Genomic DNA, 19,514 nt, shown 5'->3' on the forward strand with positions numbered 1-19,514 from the left:
CATGTTCGTTTATTTATTAAATTCACTCCCTGTACCTGCTTCCCGACTCCCAGCATACATGTTAGTTATCTAAGAATAACATTCAGGTTTTCAGCCACAGGGTCTAGGTCCCGATCCCCATAGAATGCTTTCCTAAGACGGTTCTGATCATTTTTAGGGCTTTCTAGTCGTGTTTGTCTCACGATAGATGCCTGCAGAAGATTTGTAATGGCATCAATGCGTTTCGCCCATTCTGCGATCATTGCATATGCCCGCGTATGTTTTTGTCGCTTCAGGTGGAAACTCTGCCATGACCTTGTGGATGTCTGGGCCAGTTGTTTTCCAGATAACGGAGAGTTTATCCTTCTCTTTGATATCATAAATGTTTAACATTGAGTTCAATCCTTTGATATAATCACTCACAGTGAGTTTGTTTAAGGATACAATTTTTGCATAGGTCTATAGCAGGTATTCCCAAACAGGGTTAAGCGCAATGCCGTCGGGGGTACGCCAAATAAAATGTGATTCACATTAAAAAATATATATTCCCCAAAAAATATTTCATTTATATTTTCAAACAGGCTATACATTTGGGTGAGGTTTTTTTCTCGCCTGAGTAGCATCGTTTCACTGCCAAAAATCAAATTAAACAATCTAGTGTTGAGCAAAATAAATAATAGCCTCAGCTATTGGACTTGCATCTAAATGGTTGTATAAAATGTATTAATAAGGATAAAGCTATTTGGAATACGTTGAGATGCTATGTACTGATGTTAATGTGATAGAATGTATTTCTGTTCAAAGCTTAAATCAGTCATCAGCACGCCCCCCAGGGACACAGACAGGACCAGGCGTCATGTGACAAGCCTGTTCTATGTTCACGTATAAAACCCCCACCCTGATTTTCTTTTATCAGACCAGGCCTCCACTCCATTAGGAGTTGGCCAATAGGTTTGACCATCCAATTCCTCTACTGAAAGTTAACTACACCACGTGGTTAACTTTTAGACTATCGATACCGACAGAATAAGAACAAGTCTTTGATATTAATTATTAGTCTGCAGCTAAGTACTCAATATCATCGAACGCGAAGACTGACGAAACATCCATTCTATAACGACATTAATGAATGTCACTTTGAAAGATCCATTCTAACCGAGAGAGAGAGAGAGAGAGAACACGGACAAAACTCTCCAACAGAACAGAACTCCGCAACAAGGATCCCGACACACACTGAGCGCAAATATATATTGATTGCAATTGTTCCCGAATGAGTGAGCGTTCATGTGCAAAGGTTTAGCATATTAATTGTTCATATTTATCAACTCTGTAGTGTCTTCTCCGCTGCCCCCACCCCCCTTGTTTGTTTAACAGGCCGCCATGCCTGTTTAGCCCACTAGGGCACATTACTCCACCAATGCTTTGTAACGATAACCAACTGTTTGTATGCTTTCTGTGAATTACCCAGTTTAGTAAACAATTGATGTATGGATGACTCTTAGTAAAGGCTGGGTTCGTGCAGATACAACAATTTACGACGTTTGGAATGAGACTGGACGTGAGGTAAAATACACCATTTAAACCAGAAGATAATCGGCCTATACTATAATATAATATAATAAATAATGTTATAATATAGGAAAGTTATATTAGGAAAATTATAACTTTGTAATCTGAATATTTTCCTTGGTGCCCCGATCTCCTAGTTAATTACAGTTAAACGATTAATCAGTTTAATCGCGTGATAATAATTACAGGGAGTTATTTTGATAAACATGTCTTCAGTTAATGGTGCCCAAAGACACGACAATTGTATGATTTTTTTTGTGTGCAAATGAACTCAAGCTTACGGATAATGTCAAAAGGGATGTAGCGAAGCACCTGAGTGATTTGAGTGCGCAATTACGCAGGTACTTTCCCGAAACAGATGGCACAAACAACTGGATTCGTTATCCCTTTAATGCCCTGCCTCCAGTCCACTTACTGATATCTGAACAAGAGAGCCTCATCGAAATTGCAACAAGTGGTTCTGTGAAAATGTAATTTAATCAGAAGCCACTGCCAGATTTCTGGATTGGGCTGCGCTCAGAGTACCCTGCCTTGGCTAATCACGCTGTTAATACACTGATGCCCTTTGCAACCACGTACCTATGTGAGAGTGGATTCTCTGCCCTCACCAGCATGAAAACGAAATACAGGCACAGACTGTGTGTGGGAAATGATTTAAAACTGAGACTCTGCAATACAACCCAACATTGCAGAGTTATGTGTATCCTTTCAAGCACACCCTTCTCATTAACCTGTGGTGAATTATTCACAATTTCTGATGAACAAATACGGTTTTATATGTAAGATGGTTAAATAAAAAGCAAAATTATTATTTGTGCCCTGGTTGCTAAGAGTTCTTTGTCACTTCACACGAACCGGGTTGTGACAAAAACTCACACTCATTCTTATGTTTAATAAATGTATCTTATAGTGTGTGTGTGTGTGTGTGTGTGCGTGTGTGGCAGGCATACAATGATGGCAAAAAACAACATTTGAGAGTGCGCTGACCCTGGTGCTAAAAGGGGTATGCAGCTGGAGGTTGAATTTTTGAAGGGGTACGGGACTATAAAAAGTTTGGGAACCACTGATCTATACTCCTCGTTCAGTTGGTTTAGCATTATTCGGTAGGCTCATGGTTCCTCCTTACTGGTTGAGCGACGATTATCAGGGACTGGGTTTTTCCCTTCAGAGTCAGCATCGCTGTTGTGTGGAGAAGTGTGGAGATTTGTCGTTGATGTACCCTTCCTTTCTCTGGGCTCACCATTACCTGGGTAGGTATTGTCGCCCATAGCATGGCCGTCAATGTTTCCTGTGCGTATGAGAGGTTCCTGTGAGGTGCCAATTAAGTCAGTGGTCAGTTGGCCTTGTTTTAAGTTGGATGTCCGGGATTTGTATACCCAGTTTTGTTGCTCGCTTTTGGCCTGTTCATACTTATTCTGTAAAACCACGATTTTCTCATGCAGCCTGTAGGCTTCCCTTTTCCGTTGAGCGCTGTCTGCTTTGATCTCTTGTAACTCCCTTGAGAGTCTTTCTGCTTTCTTATTGGATTTTAGGATAAAGTTTTGCGCCAATTCCAATGTTCCTTCAGTTTCCTCGGGAGTGAGCATTACGGCCGTAAGTTATTGTACTTTACGACCCAGAGAGTCCAGATGCATGTGTTTCTTTAGACTCGGCCAAAAATGCTATTTGTGCAGTGAGTTCCTCCTTAACTCTCTGTGCGTCAGTCTTTCAGTCCAGCCATCCAGTTGTCTAGCCATGTCTTTGTGCTCCTCCTCTAACTAGTACCGAGTTCTGTAAGGTATCATGTTCTTGTTTGAGTGTGTAATTTTCCTTCTTTGTTTGCTGGGCTTGAGCAATTAGTTCATCCAGCTCAATTTGCAGACTGTCTTTGGATCCAAATCAATTTATAACATTTTTGACATGCGTTTTTCTGGATTTTTTTGTTGTTAATCTGTCTCTCACTGTTCAAATAAACCTACCATTAAAATTATAGACTTATCATTTCTTTGTCAGTGGGCAAACGTACAAAATCAGCAGGGGATCAAATACGTTTTTCCCTCACTGTAACTCGGATTTGCCGTAGAGGTAAAATCAGCTACAATGGCTTCACTGGCAGTCAAGTTATCCATGCTTACTTAGAGATAACAATGTTAGACTATAGGGGACTAGGGAAGAGCTTACAGTTATCTAGGGTACAGGTTGTTAATGTGTGACAATAGAATTTGGGAGGTTGCTCCTTTACTGCTACTCACTTCCAAGGGAACCAAAAGGGTTTTACACCACAGGGAGACAGATTGTCATTTGCTTTCGCTTCGATCTCAGTTGGACGAAGACGCCAACCCGGAACTATTTGAACAGGGACCCAAGAGATTGAACTACAATGGAATTGAGCTACAATGGTCTAAGATGGTTGAGGGACAGCTCTCGGGTAACTGTTGGGGGATCTTGGATAGTTGGTGGCTTGGTGGTTGGGAGCTTGGGCCGGTGGCCAATAGGTCGCTGGTTCAGATCCCCATTTTGACTTGATGGGAGATCTGTCGACATGCTCTTGGGCGGGACACTTGACCCTGGCTGCTCCTGTGGTTTGCTTTGGATGGGAGTCTGTTAGATAACTGAATATAATGTAAATGTTGAGCGTCTTCACTGTAGGTAGATCAATAAAAAACATAAAAAAATGCCACTGTCTCTGAGATTTCGAATCCGACTTGTCATTAAAAGAAGTCTACAGAACCTTCAGATTATAATTGTGACACCTGCGGTTTATCCCTACTTGCTAAGAAAGTTTCCTATTGACTTAAATGATAGGTGTGACCCCGTTTACTGTAGTTTGGACACACTTACTCATTCAAGGGTTTTTCCTTTATTTTTGCTATTTTCTACATTGTGGAATAATAGTGAAGACATCAAAACGATTGTCACGTCCTGAGAGAGGGTATTTGTTTTCATGTGTTTGGAGAGGGATATTTTGTGTAGTGTTTCTGGGGTTTATTGGTGTAAGTGTCGATGTAGAGGGGTAGTTGATGTAGGTGGTTCGGGGTGTGTGTGTATTGTAGAGGGGTATTTGATTTATGTGTTCCGGGGTGTTGGGTATGTTCTTGTGTTTGTATTTCTAAGGGGCTGTTCTAGTTTTGTATTTCTGTGTTGGCCTGGTATGACTCTCAATCAGGAACAGCTGTACATCGTTGTTGCTGATTGAGAGTCATACTTAGGTCGCCTGTTTTCACCTGTTAGTTTGTGGGAGATTGTGCTGTGTATAGCTTTGTGCCTTACCGGCCTGTTATTCGTCGTTGTGTTTTGTATACGTGTTTGTTTTGGATTTTTCCTTCTTTGTCCTTAATAAAGAAGATGAGTGTACATATTCCCGCTGAGTTTTGGTCCTCTCCTTACGACACGCGTGACAGAATCTCCCACCAAAAACGGACCAAGCAGCGGAGGAGGGAGCAGCTGCAGTACTCGGTAGAATCGTGGACATGGGAGGAAATTCTGGACGGGGCTGGACCTTGGCACCAGGCTGGGGAATACCGCCGCCCACCGGAGGAGATAGAGGCAGCCAAGGCGGAGCGGCGCCGATATGAGGCCTTGTACGAGCTGATGGGGAAGCACGAGAGGCACCCCCATTAATTATTTTGGGGGGGGGGCACACGGGTAGTTTGGCTGGGCCAAGGGTGAGCCCTAAGCCAGCTCCCCGTGCTTATTACGGGAAGCATTTGGAGCGGAGAGCGCCGGAGTATGCTGTAGTGCGCAAGATCTCGCCCATGCGCACGCACAGTCCGGTGCGAGCGATCCCAGCCCCTCGCAAGTGCCGTGCTAGAGTAGGCATCTAGCCTGGAAGGAGGATGCCTGCACAGCGCATCTGGCCACCAGTGCACCTCCTAGGCCCAGGCTACCCTACGCCTGCTCTACGCACGGCAACCATCAGGCCTCTGCACAGCCCAGTTCGCCCTGTACCAGCACTCTGCTCGTGCAGGGCTGCTATTACCATCCAGCCAGGACGGGTTATGCAGGAGGTGCGCTCCAGACCTCCATTGCTTACCCATGGCCCGATGTATCCAGTTCCTGCTTCTCGTGCTGGCCCTGAGGTGCGAATCCCTAGTCTGGCACGTCCAGTACCCACACCATGCACCAGGCCTTCAGTGCGTCAGCCCAGTCCAACTCGGCCTGTTCCTGCTCCCCGCACTAGCCCTGAGGTGCGTGTCTCCAGGCTGGTACCTCCATTACCAGCCCCACGCATCAGGCTTCCAGTGCGTCAGCCCAGTCCAACTCGGCCTGTTCCGGCTCCCCACACTAGCCCTGAGGTGTGTCTCCAGGCTGGTTCCTTCACTACCAGCTCCACGCATCAGGCTTCCAGTGCGTCAGCCCAGTCTCAAGCTTCTGAAGACAGTGCCCCGTCCAGAGTGTCCGACGACAGTGCCCCGTCCAGAGTGTCCGCCGACAGTGCCCCGTCCAGAGTGTCCGACGACAGTGCCCCGTCCAGAGTATCCGGCAACAGTGTGCAGTCCGGAGCCGAGTGAGACGGCCTACAGTTCGGAACCGAGTGAGACGGCCTACAGTCCGGAACCGAGTGAGACGGCCTACAGTCCGGAACCGAGTGAGACGGCCTACAGTCTGGAGCTCCTGGAGACGCTCTACAGTCCTGAGCCTTCAGCTTCGCTCTGCAGCCCGAGGTCTCCAGCGACACATCATAGCCGGGAGCATTCAGCGGGGGTGGACAGGTTGGGTGGTGGAAGTAGACCTGAGCCTGAGCCACCTCCAGTATAGGTGGGTTGGGGAGGGGGGGGTGTATCACGGGAACCGTCGGTGACGGTAGCCACCCTCCCTTCCCTCCCTTTAGTTTGGGGGGAATTATTTTGTAGATGTTTTTTTTTGTGAGGTGCATCTGGGGTCTGCACATTTGGGGGGGGGGTACTGTCACGTCCTGACCAGTAAAGGGGTCTATTTGTTATTGTAGTTTGGTCAGGACGTGGCAGAGGGTATTTGTTTTCATGGTTTTGTGTATGTGTTTAGATAGAGGGATATTTTGTGTAGAGTGTTTCTGGGGTTTATTGGTGTAGAGGGGGTAGTTGATTTAGGTGGTTCGGGGTGTGTGTGTGTATTGTAGAGGGGTATTTGATTTATGTGTTCCGGGGTGTTGGGTATGTTCTTGTGTTTGTATTTCTAAGGGGCTGTTCTAGTTTTGTATTTCTGTGTTGGCCTGGTATGATTCTCAATCAGGAACAGCTGTACATCGTTGTTGCTGATTGAGAGTGATACTTAGGTCACCTGTTTTCACCTGTTAGTTTGTGGGAGATTGTGCTGTGTATAGCTTTGTGCCTTATCGGCCTGTTATTCGTCATTGTGTTTTGTATACGTGTTTGTTTTGGGTTTTTCCTTCTTTGTCCTTAATAAAGAACTTGTACAAGTACAACATGAACCTGCACCTCCAGAGTTGGAGAAACCATCTGAGTCCTTGAAAAATACTATTGCTGCTACTAATAATAGTCCACAGGATCATTATTGTTATTTCTGAAGGAATCCCATTTAATCAATATTTGTGGGCTGTAGTGATATGTGTCATTCAGGGTAACGAAATATTGTCATACAGTATAACACCAGTATTTTATATTAAAATACAATGACTTTGTTTTGTTGACTCAAGAGACAAAAACAAATCTCAAAGGATGAAGTGAAAGATATTTTCATAGATTTTAGATCTTCTTTCAGTAAGGCAGGAAGTTTTTGTAAAAAAAATGGAGTTGTACCCGTGACACATCAAATATGTGGTATTCCAAATAAAATGTAATTTCTTTCTGGGTAGTTATATTTCTGCCAGTCTAAGCATGGTATTGTGATTAGTGTGATACTGAATGACATTTTACTAGGGTACATTCAAATGAATCACAATAAAAGTTAATTATTGGCTTTATTGTTGAATATAACTAAAATAAGGGCATAGGTGACACACCAATTAACATAAAAAAAACTATTTTAGGGAATTGTAATTGCTGTTTTATTTTTTTGCTACTTTGAAAACCTTATACGTCTTTGACCCAGTAACCCAAAAAGTGTTAAACAAATCAAAATATATTTTATATTTGAGATTCTTCAAAGTAGCCACCCTTTGCCTTGATGACAGCTTTGTACAATCTTGGCAATCCATTCAAATCATATTTTTATTCAATACATATTTTATATTCCATAATTAATTACCCAATTAATTAGACATTATAATAATGTTAGGCCACTCCGCTACATTATGGTGATGCCCGTGTGAGGATGCTAAAGTCTGGTTCATTTCTCAGAGTACAGTGATGTTTTTATTAACAAGAACATTTTAACGAGAACTCTTTCTTTCCTGCCTCTTACATTTTTTTAAAATCAAAGTCAGGCCGCCACGCATTACTTTCCTCCCCTCTCCCTCCCTTCTGTAAATTCTATGGGCTGTTACAACTTCTTGCATTGTTGTTCATCTCTAGATGTGGGCATAATATATTATTTTGATAATGGAGACATTACTGGATGTTAGAGTTTAATGAATAGCATTAAGAAGTGTTTGAAGTTGTGTTTATTAATGTTGATTAGTGTGCTTTCTGCATGAAATAGTTTGTTTATAAGGCCGGAACTTTCATTTCTGACTATTCCACATACTGGTGAGTCATCCTCATATGTTACATTACAAAGGCGCCTCAAGGGAAGTAAAAGGCAATTGGATTTGAGTCAAAAGTATATTACATTAACCTAAAAACAGGTGCGTAATCTGCAATCTTTATTGTGAGAGCCATTGTGACATTAAAAATCCAATATTGGTGTTTGGCCTCCACTCATTGAGATCGAGGGGATCAATAAGCAAGGGGAGCTTTCCAGTTACCAACTACGCTGATTTCCGGGCAGCAGAAGGATTTTGGTGGGCTGTGGCTATTATTCGAGCCACGCTTTTATTGTTCAGGTCGAATGGACAGTGAGGGCGAGGCTAGGTGCTGAGGCTCCTTGCCTGATTGGCTGAAACATTCCGTGGTGCACCCAGCCCCAGGGAGCAGAGTTCTTTTCATTAGGGAATGTAATATTGTTCCATTATTGATGGATAAATCCTTTTTACAACCGGGAAAGGTGGGTCATTGTTCAGGGCATAATGTTACCTACATAATGATACAAAACATGACCTGCTCTCTTTGAAATAGAAGTTATTCACAAAGTTTAGAATACACAATATAATTTAGCATTTCTACAGCACACAATGATCATAGCATGCATCAGTACACTTCTTGCCTCCCAGCCTGGATCCTTATGTAATGATTTCTCCCAAAAAGCAAGGTTTTTGGTGTTAACAATAATGTTTTCCTGATTCCATTTGAATGGTCTGGATTCTGTCTTTTTAGATTAGGGCAAACCAGTTGGCGGGCCCCTGCTATTACTGTGTCACCCTGTCTTGGATAGAACGTGTGAAGTGGATGTTTTGCCATGTAATTGCCCACTGGGGTGTTATCTTGTAAAGGCATCAGCATACTTCAGTCAGCTTCACACGAACCATGAGCTCGCATACTCCCTTAAAGGACCTTCGCTTGAAAAACAAGAAAAAAGCGACAATAGCACTGTTTGTCCATTTTGAGATGCCATAACCACCCCCAAAATAGTCCGAATTAATCTAAAATAACTCAAGAAATCTGTCATTAATTGTGACCTTTTTGCCAAGGAGACCTTAGTCACGCAATATTACACCTAAGATGTTTGGTGCAGTATTTCTCAATGAAATGTGCATGAAAACGAGTCACCTCTCGTTGAATGACAACAAAGACTTTATTGAAGAATCCCTACTCTTGACCAATCACCAACGAAGGTGCATAGACTCTGGCTACCGACTTCGTCCAAAAATTGGTGTGGCCGAATAGCCAAAAAGTCCAAAACAAACAATAACATCACAAAATGTCATCATAATATATGCACAAACTCTTCCAAACTGTTTCGTCTGGGAAGCATGCAGACGCCTTAATCCAGAGTGCATTGGTAATGGAGGAAAAGATTGGCTGGGTAGTGTCACGTCTTTTCATCTCTACCGTTGTAGATATGTATTGGGTATGGTCTGCCAACTACAAGGCATTTGGAATTGGCCTGGTCTTTAGTCAGCCGACTTCCCTACAATAGCTCCTTTTTTTCTAAGTAACTGAAATACATATCTAAAAACTAAGCCAAGGTAAGTGGAAATATCATGTTAAGGGGTGTTCCACTGAAAACCTAACAGAAAGGGTATACAGTAAATGGCATAATAAATCAACATAACAGTCAGAAAGACTTACGACAGGATAGCGGATAGGGAGAGCATCTCGGCTGTGAGGTAAGAGAGGTAGCCCAGGACGAAGATGAAGCCTGGCTCGATAATCTGGATGTTCTTGGTGCATCTGGTCAGGAGCGAGATCAGCAGAGCAAAGGCGACACCAACCAGGGAGCCTCCAACCGCCACCACGAAGAATGAGACTACACAGAGCAGAGGAGGAAGAGGGGAAGGTGATAAAAGAGAGAGACGGAGGAGGAAGAAGAAGAGAGTCAGAAGGACATATAGAGGCAAACAGGGAACAAAGTAAGTCATTATTTAATGAATATATAAAATGTTGGTTAGACCAGGGGTATGCAACCCTGTTCCTGGAGAGCCGCAGGTAATGCAGGACTTTTTCCCAACTAGATACCCCACCTGACCAACTGACGCTCTCCAGGACCAGGGTTGCCTACCCCTGGGTTAGACAGATTACATACTCTATTGCTTGTTGCATTACCCTTACAGTTTGCTTAAAGTCGGCACAATAAGCTGTACCTATTGACTATCTGACAGGGCTCTATTTGTTGGCCTGAGAATGAAACACTGGCACCTTATTCCCTACATAGCGCAGATAAGTGCACTATATAAGGAAGTTGGAAAAAATGTATGCACTCGTAAGTTGCTCTGGATAAGAGTGTCTGCTAAATGACAAAAATGTCAAATGTAAAATAATTGCAATATATAAGGAATAGGGTGCAATTTTGGACGTAGCCAAGGTGTGCTCTTACGTACTTATGCCTTTGATGATCTCTACAATGTCGATTTGTGGCCCTCCAAGCGACACAAATGCATCAAACACATTGAACAGCACCTGAGGGAACATGGAAATAAAGATGACCGGTCACTGAGGAGTTGAGGAGCTTAAGCAACCAAATAAATTGAACCTTACATTATTTAATGTGTTACAATTAATTGAATCAATTGTGTAAGATAATCCATTAGATTAAAATGGTATTCTTGGACTATTTGTATATGATTGATGTTATGTAGGCCTGAAGTAAAGAGTGTGACTGACCGGTGCAGTTCAGTCAACATGACTTGTCTTGTGTATTGCCTTTGTACTTCATTTGTTGGGTTTAGGTTTCCAATGATGAATGTCATTACACTCGGATGTCCACATACTTCTTATTTAGCACATTACAAAAAGTTAAGTAAATGTGTTTTGCAAAAAACTAATATACACATTAAGTGTGTCCAAAATGGCACCCTATATTCCTTACCAAGGGGCGTATTCAGACTTACCCTATGCACGTGTGTAACGAGATTTGTGTGTGTGTGGCACCTTGTGCGCACTGAATAGATTTAATTAAATGCCAGAAAACACACCCACTGGGTGGCCTACCAATTTGATCAAGGGGTTTTTCGGTTCATTTATCTAAAGCAATCCCTTTAAATGCAGAATTTGTTTGGCACAACATTAGTATGTAGTTTATGGAGAAGGTGTTCAGAATGGAGATTAATGAAAGATGCATCTGCATATTTATCTCTGTTTCAAAACCCATGCGTATATTTAAAAACACTTCGAGTGAAATATATATATATTATTTTTTATCAACCTTAGGCTGCATCATGGGACAAATACGGTTAGAGCGCCTTACGCACAAAAAAAAAAGGTTGAATCAACATTGTTTCAATGTAATTTATCAACGTATTGTGACATGGAATATGAGCATAAAACACATTTAGATTTGCAAAAGTTATGAAAACAGTACTGGTTGATCTAATTTGTTGAAAAGATTGAATTGAGGGTAAAACTTTTACTTAAATACAATCCCACTGGGCACAAAAAGGTTGAATTAATGTTCAATGTAATTTGTCAACAAATTGTGATGTGGAATCTACGTGGAAAATACATTGGATTTGTAAAAAGTCAGCAACTGTTGTTTTGAGGGTGACATTTCTACCCCAGGATTATGTCATCATGGTAACCCATTTTCAACATATGTCACGGTTGTCGTAAGAACGGGACCAATGCGCAGCGTGTGTAGAGTTCCACATCTTTATTCCAAAGTGAAACTTAGCAAAACAAAATATATCAATAAACGAACAACAAAACGTGACTACGTGGTGCACATGCACAAACAAAACAATATCCCACAAACACAGGTGGGAAAAATAGCTACTTGAATATGATCCCCAATTAGAGACAACAATTACCAGCTGCCTCTAATTGGGAACCATACAAAACACCAACATAGAAAATAAAACTAGAACACAACATAGAAATGTTAAACTAGAATACCCCCTAGTCACGCCCTGACCAACTACACCATAGAGAAACAAGGGCTCTCTATGGTCAGGGCATGACAGTATCCCCCCAAAGGTGCGGACTCTGGCCGCAAAACCTGAAACCAAATGGGGAGGGTAGGGGGGGTGATTAGTGTCAGTGGCGGCTCCGGTGTAGGTCGTAGCCCCCTCCCAGACCCCGGATCCGGCCATCGCACCGGGCTGAACGCCGTGCCTGGACATCGGCACAAAGGAGGGCTCCGGCCATGGAGCCGGGTTGGACGCCGTGCCTGGACTGGGCACCGGCGCAAAGGATGACTCCAGCCATGGAGCTGGACTGGACGCCGTGCCTGGACTGGGCACCGGCGCAGAGGAAGGCTCCGGCTTTGGAGCTGGACTGGACACCATGCCTGGACTGAGCCCCGGTACAGAAGGCGGCTCCGGCCATGGAGCAGGACTGGACGCCATGCCTGGACTGAGCACCGGCGCAGAGGAAAGCTCCGGCCCTGGAGCGGGACTGGACGCCGTGCCTGGACTGGGCACCGGCGCAGAGGGAGGCTCCTGCCATGGAGCAGGACTGGACGCCGTGCCTGGACTGGGCACCGGCACAGAGGAAGGCTCCCGCCCAGGAGCTGGACTGGACGCCGTGCCTGGACTGGGCACTGGCGCAGAAGAAGGCTCCGGCCTTGGAGCTGGACGCCTTGACTGGAAGCTCCGGACCTATGACCATCGCTGGAGGTTCCGGACCGTGGACCGTCGCAGGATGTTCCGGACCGTGGACCGTCGCAGGAGGTTCCGGACCGTGGACCGTCGCAGGAGGTTCCGGACCGTGGACCGTCGCAGGAGGTTCCGGACCGTGGACCGTCGCAGGAGGTTCCGGACCGTGAAAAGTCACCGGAAGCTCTAGACTGTGAATGCACACTGGAGGCCTAGTGCGTGGAGCCGGCACAGGTTGCACCGGACTGGTGACACGCTCTTCAGGGCGAGTGCGAGGAGCAGGCACAGGACGTACTGGACTAGGGAGGCGCACTGGAGGCCAGGTGCGTGGAGCTGACACAGGTTTCACCAGACTGCTAACCGGATCTTCTGGTCGAATGTTGAGCAGAATACACTTGCACAACATCTCTCATTTCTCTCCCAACTTCTCCATTGCCTCTCTGACACGCTCCTCCAGAGTTTGCCATTCGGGCTCTGGCACTCTCCTTGGCTCGACCGGCAACCCCAAGTTTTTTTTGGGGGGGGGGGCACAAGGGGTGGTCCTTGGGCTCTCTGTGGCAGCGAACCCTGGCATCGTCGCTGTCCTCCATTATTACCTTCCATCTGCCGCCAAGGAAGGGTTTCGCATCCACCCATCACTTCTTCCCATGTCCAAACTCCTTTACCTGGTGAACACGCTGCTTGGTCCTGGTTTGGTGGGATATTCTGTCACGTTTGTTGTAAGAACGGGACCAAAGCGCAGCGGATGTTGAGTTCCACATATTTATTAAAAACAATAAATCAATAAACAACCAACAAAACGTGACTACGTGGTGCACGTGCACAAACAAAATAATATCCCACAAAACACAGGTGGGAAAAAATAGCTACTTAAATATGATCCCCAATTAGAGACAAGCTGCCTCTAATTGGGAACCATACAAAACACCAACATAGAAAATAAAAGTAGAACACAACATAGAAATGTTAAACTAGAATACCCCCTAGTACCGCCCTGACCTACTACACCATAGAGAAAGAAGGGCTCTCTATGGTCAGGGCGTGTCACAAAATCCTTCGTTGTGTTGCAGGGAAGACCAAAATGCAGCGGAGTTGTGGATACTCATATTTTAATTAACAAAAAAAGAGTAACGCATCCACTTGACAAAACAATAAATGATACCCACAACACTAAACAGTTTTGCAGGCTCACCAACGCAGTGCAAAAACAACTACCCACAAAACCAAGTGACAAACATACTCCTACATATATGACTCCCAATCAGGAACAACGATCCCCAGCTGTTCCTGATCAGGAGTCACAAGACCAACACAGAACAATCACACACACACACAAGACTGCCACGTCCTGACCCCAAAACTACTACAACAGCTCCATCTGCTGGTCAGGACGTGACAGGGCGTGACAACATAGATAAACCTTGTATAAAATTTGTACCTGAATTTGTACCTGAAACAACATTATATCCACTATCAGAAAAAAGTATATGCCAGGCAGCACCTCCTACTGGAAAGTTGATCTATCTACAGCTATGTTTGCTAAACTTCTAATAGTTAGCCTAATTTCAGTTCATGTGTGTAGAGCAGTGGATGATTTCCTGGAAGACTGTGTCCCCTTTTCTCAGCGATACAATAAATGATCTATTACTAGTGTGTTCATATGTACATTTTTTAAATATAATTTAAGTTTCCACATCACAATAACATCACTTCCAGTTGACAGGGGCAGCTCTAGTAGGGCAGAAATTTGATGAACTGACTATTTGGAAAGGTGGCGTCCTATGACGGGACCACGTTGAAAGTCACTGAGCTCTTCAGTAAGGCTTTTCTACTGCCAATGTTTGTCTACTGGAGATTGCATGGCTGTGTACTCGATGTTATACACCTGTCAGCAACGAGTATTGCTGAAACAGCCGAATCCAGAATTTGTAGGGGTGTCCACATACTTTTGTACATATAGTGTGTTTCAACCCAGGAACCAACTAAAAATAAACAATACATATACTGTATGCCTAGGGTTTCAAGCTTTGGTTGATTTCAAGTTTAGTCTACAAGTTAATCATTAATCAATCGCCCAACATTAATGCCCGACCTCACGAATGCTCTTGTGGCTGAATAGAAGCAAGTCCCCGCAGCAATGTTCCACAATCTAGTGGAAAGCCTTCCCAGTACACTGGAGGCTGTTTATAGCAACAAAGGAGGGAACAACTCCTTATTAATGCCCATGATTTTGGAATGAGATGTTCGATGAGCAGGTGTCCACAAACTTTTGGTCATGTAGTGTATGTTTTAATATGTTTTATAAACATCTTCATCTCAATCACCCTAAAAATCTAAGTTAAGTATATTTAAAGTTTGATTTGACTTTTGATTTTTGGTTGAGATGGATACATGAATCCCACATATAAGTTATTAAATTGAAGACAAAATGGATATTAAATTGTTTTTGTTTGTCAACGCAACCAAATATCAAGATTTGAAGGAGATGTATGTTCTGCTTGGATAATTGTACAATGCATTTGGTAAGCATTCAGACCACTTGACTTTTTCCACATTTCTGTTACTTTACAGCCTTATTTTAAATTGATTTAAAAAATCCTCATCAATCTACACACAATACCCCATAACGACGTAGGAATAAAAGGTTTTTAGAAATGTTTGCACATTTATTACAAATACAAAACTGAAATATAATATTTACATAAGTTGTCAGACCCATTACTCAGTACTTTGTTAACCTGTTAAGGACAGACGTTCCGCTAGCGGAACTCCTAGCCAACAGCCAATGGCATCGCACGGCGCGAAATACAAAACCAACTAAAATACCACAATTCAATTTTCTCAAACAATCAACTATTTTACACCATTTTAAAGACAAGACTCTCGTTAATCTAACCACATTGTCCGATTTCAAAAAGGCTTTACAGCGAAAGCAAAACATTAGTTTATGTCAGGAGAGTACCCTGCCAAAAATAATCACACAGCCATTTTCAAAGCAAGCATATATGTCACAAAAACCAAAACCACAGCTAAATGCAGCACTAACCTTTGATGATCTTCATCAGATGACACTCCTAGGACATTATGTTATACAATACATGCATGTTTTGTTCAATCAAGTTCATATTTATATCAAAAAACAGCTTTTTACATTAGCATGTGATGTTCAGAACTAGCATACCCACCGCAAACTTACGGTGAATTTACTAAATTACTCACGATAAACGTTTACAAAAAACATAATTATTTAAAGAATTATAGATACAGCACTCCTTTATGCAATCGTGGTGTCAGATTTTAAAATAGCTTTTCGGCAAAAGCACATTTTGCAATATTCTGAGTAGATAGCTCGGCCATCACAGGCTAGCTAATTTGACACCCACCAAGTTTGGTGCTCACTAAACTCAGATTTACTATAATAAAAATGTGATTACCTTTGCTGTTCTTCGTTAGAATGCACTCCCAGGACTTCTACTTCAACAACAAATGTTGTTTTGGTTCGAAATAATCCATAGTTATATTGAAATAGCTCTGTTTTATTCGTGCGTTGATGTCACTATCCGAAGGGTGACGTGCGGGCGCATTTCGTGACAAAAAAAATCTAAATATTCCATTACCGTACTTCGAAGCATGTCAAACGCTGTTTAAAATCAATTTTTATGCTATTTTTCTCGTAAAATAGCAATAATATTCCAACCGGGCGACGTTGTATTCATTCAAAGACTGAAAGAACAAAATGGAGTAGTCTCGTGGACGCACATTTCCAGTGTCACTGTGCCCAGGCAGGCCAGTAACAAACAGAGCTGCTGTACTTAGCCCAGAGACTGCAGAGCTCTCATTCCACTTTCTGGCGCCTTCTGAGAGCCAATGGAAGCCTTAGAAAATGTCACGTTACAGCACAGATGCCTTATTTTCGATAGAGAGGCTACAGAAGAACAATAAATTGTCAGACAGGGCACTTCCTGTATGGAATCTTCTCAGGTTTTGGCCTGCCATATGAGTTCTGTTATACTCACAGACACCATTCAAACAGTTTTAGAAACTTTAGAGTGTTTTCTATCCAAATCTACTAATTATATGCATATTCTAGTTTCTGGGCAGGAGTAGTAACCAGATTAAATCGGGTAAGTTTTTTTATCCGGCCGTGAAAATACTGCCCCCTATACCAAACAGGTTAAAGCACCTTTGGCAGCGATTACAGCCTCGAGTCTTCTTGGGTATGACTACAAGCTTGGCACACCTGTATTTGGAGAGTTTCTACCATTCTTCTCTGCAGATCCTCTCAAGCTCTGTCATATTGGATGGGGAGCGTCACTGCACAGATATTTTCAGGTCTCTCCAGAGATGTTCGATCTGGGTCAAGTCCTGGCTCTGGCTAGGCCACTCAACGACATTCAGTGACTTGTCCCAAAGTCTCTCCTGCATTGTCTTGGCTGTGTGCTTAGGGTCGCTGTCCTGTGAGAAGGTGAACCTTCGCCCCAGTCTGAGGTCCTGAGCACTATGGAGCAGGTTTTCATCATGGATCTCTCTGTACTTTTCTCCTTCATCTTTCCCTCGATCCTGACTAGTCTCCATGTCCCTGACGCTGAAAGTCATCCCCATAGTAGGATGCTGCCTACACCATGCTTCACCATGGTGCCAGGTTTCCTCCAGACGTGACGCTTGGCATTCAGGCCAAAGAGTTCAATCTTGGTTTCATCAGACCAGAGAATCTTGTTTCTCATGGTCTGAGAGTCCTTTAGCTGCCTTTTGGCAAACTCCAAGCAGGCTGTCATGTGCCTTTTACTGAGAAGTGGCTTCCATCTGGGCACTCCACCAAAAAGGCCTGAATGGTGGAGTGCTGTAGAGATGGTTGTCCTTCTAGGCAGAGTTGCAAAGAAAAAGCCATATCTCAGACTGGCCAATAAAAAGAAAAGATTAAGATGAGCAAAATAACACAGACACAGGACAGAGGAGCTCTGCTTAGAAGGCCAGCATCCCGGAGTCGCCTCTTTACTGTTGACGTTGAGAATGGTGTTTTGCGGGTACTATTTAATGAAGCTGCCAGTTGAAGACTTGTGAGGCGTCTGTTTCTCAAACTAGACACGCTAATGTACTTGTCCTCTTGCTCAGTTGTGCACCGGGGCCTCCCACTCCTCTTTCTATTCTAGTTTGAGCCAGTTTGCGCTGTTCTGTGAAGGGAGTAGTACACAGCGTTGTACGAGATCTTCAGATTCTTGGCAATTTCTCGCATGGAATAGCCTTCATTTCTCCGAACAAGAATAGACTGACGAGTTTCAGAAGAAAGGTCTTTGTTTCTGGCCATTTTGAGCCTGTAATCGAACCCACAAATGCTGATGCTCCAGATACTCTAAAGAAGGCCAGTTTTATTGCTTCTTTAATCTGGACAATAGTTTTCAGCTGTGCTAACATAATTGCAAAACGATTTTCTAATGATCAATTAGCCTTTTAAAATGAGAAACTTGGATTAGCTATACACAACGTGCCATTGGAACACAGGAGTGATAGTTGCTGAAAATGGGCCTCTGTACGCCTATGTAAATATTCCATTAAAAATCTGCTGTTTCCAGCTACAATAGTCATTTACAACATGAACAATGTCTACACTGTATTTCTGATCAATGTTATGTTATTTTAATGGACAAAATAATTTGCTTTTCTTTCAAAAACAAAGCCATTTCTAAGTGACCCCAAACGTTTGAACGGTAGTGTATATTTAATCAATTTTGAATTCAGACTGTAACACAATTTTTTTTTGAATAAGTCAAGGGGTATGAATACTTTAGGACACTGTAGCATGAAAAGGATGCAGGTCTTTTTTTTAGAGCTCTTCACAATTGCTATAATAATCTGCGCAGAATCTCAAACAGCATTGATTACTTGCACCATGTACGTTTAATGTAATCTCAACTGCAATTCAGGTCATTTGATTGTGTTTCTAGATGAAGCACAGTGATAACACATTAAGTTGTGGTAAAAATAAAGACACTTGAACTTTTCTGTGTATTTAAATGGTTGAAACACATTTAGACGACAACTGAACCAAAAATCAGACATTGTTTTTCCATTGTTATGTGCTTGTGCTTTTAGATGGTTGAAAGAGGCGTTATAACACATTGGGAATTCAACAAACTCCGTCTTCCTTTTTGAGTGGGTGAATAACAGTTGAAATCTCATTGATCAACATCTCAAGCAAATATTACCTAAATGTCCACGTTGAAATGACGTGGTGTGCCCAGTGGGATGACAGGCCCAACTATTGTGCCATGCGTCAGGTTCAAACTGTTACAGCTTGGTCTGCTCTCCATAATGATTTTATTAGCCTACATGTCAGTTTTCTTACATGAAGTATGATCAACTATGGCTAATGATCCTCAGCAACAACAACACGGACGTGAAAGCGTTTTCAGAAGAAGAAAATTTAATGATACGAACAGTAGGCTACCATCTGAAAGGAGGCTAATCAAAATGGCATATAGGCCCTGATCAAAAGTAGTGCACTATATAGGACAGGGGTATTCAAATACTATTTCAGAAGGTAAAACCTCGCAAATTTCCTAGGATGGGAAAGGTCCAGATGGATATTGTCATTATCGATTGTCATAATGGGCGTAGTAAAAAAAACATTTGTGCAGTTTTAAAGCTAATATCCTAAAATTAAATAGATTTTTCCATGTTTTCTTATGTGTGTTCATGTGATATCTGAGCAACCCGAACATTACAACAAAATCAATAGGCTGAAAAACCTAGCTAAAAATGC

General features: G+C 42.9%; 1 protein-coding gene across 1 annotated transcript in view; it reads right to left on the reverse strand.

Annotated features, from left to right (window-relative positions):
- The window catches only part of LOC106569766 (sodium/hydrogen exchanger 3), a 65,686-nt gene that overhangs the window by 34,805 nt on the left and 11,367 nt on the right, over nt 1-19,514 (reverse strand). Inside the window, exons 4-5 of the mRNA XM_014141359.3 lie at nt 10,544-10,622; nt 9,795-9,972 (exon numbers count right to left, since the gene is read on the reverse strand). Coding sequence (XP_013996834.1) covers nt 9,795-9,972; nt 10,544-10,622 — 257 coding nt within the window. The remainder of the gene's footprint in view (nt 1-9,794; nt 9,973-10,543; nt 10,623-19,514) is intronic.

Source organism: Salmo salar, chromosome 14 (genome assembly GCF_965601325.2).
Source record: "Salmo salar chromosome 14, fSalSal1, whole genome shotgun sequence".
NCBI classification, from domain to species: domain Eukaryota; kingdom Metazoa; phylum Chordata; class Actinopteri; order Salmoniformes; family Salmonidae; genus Salmo; species Salmo salar.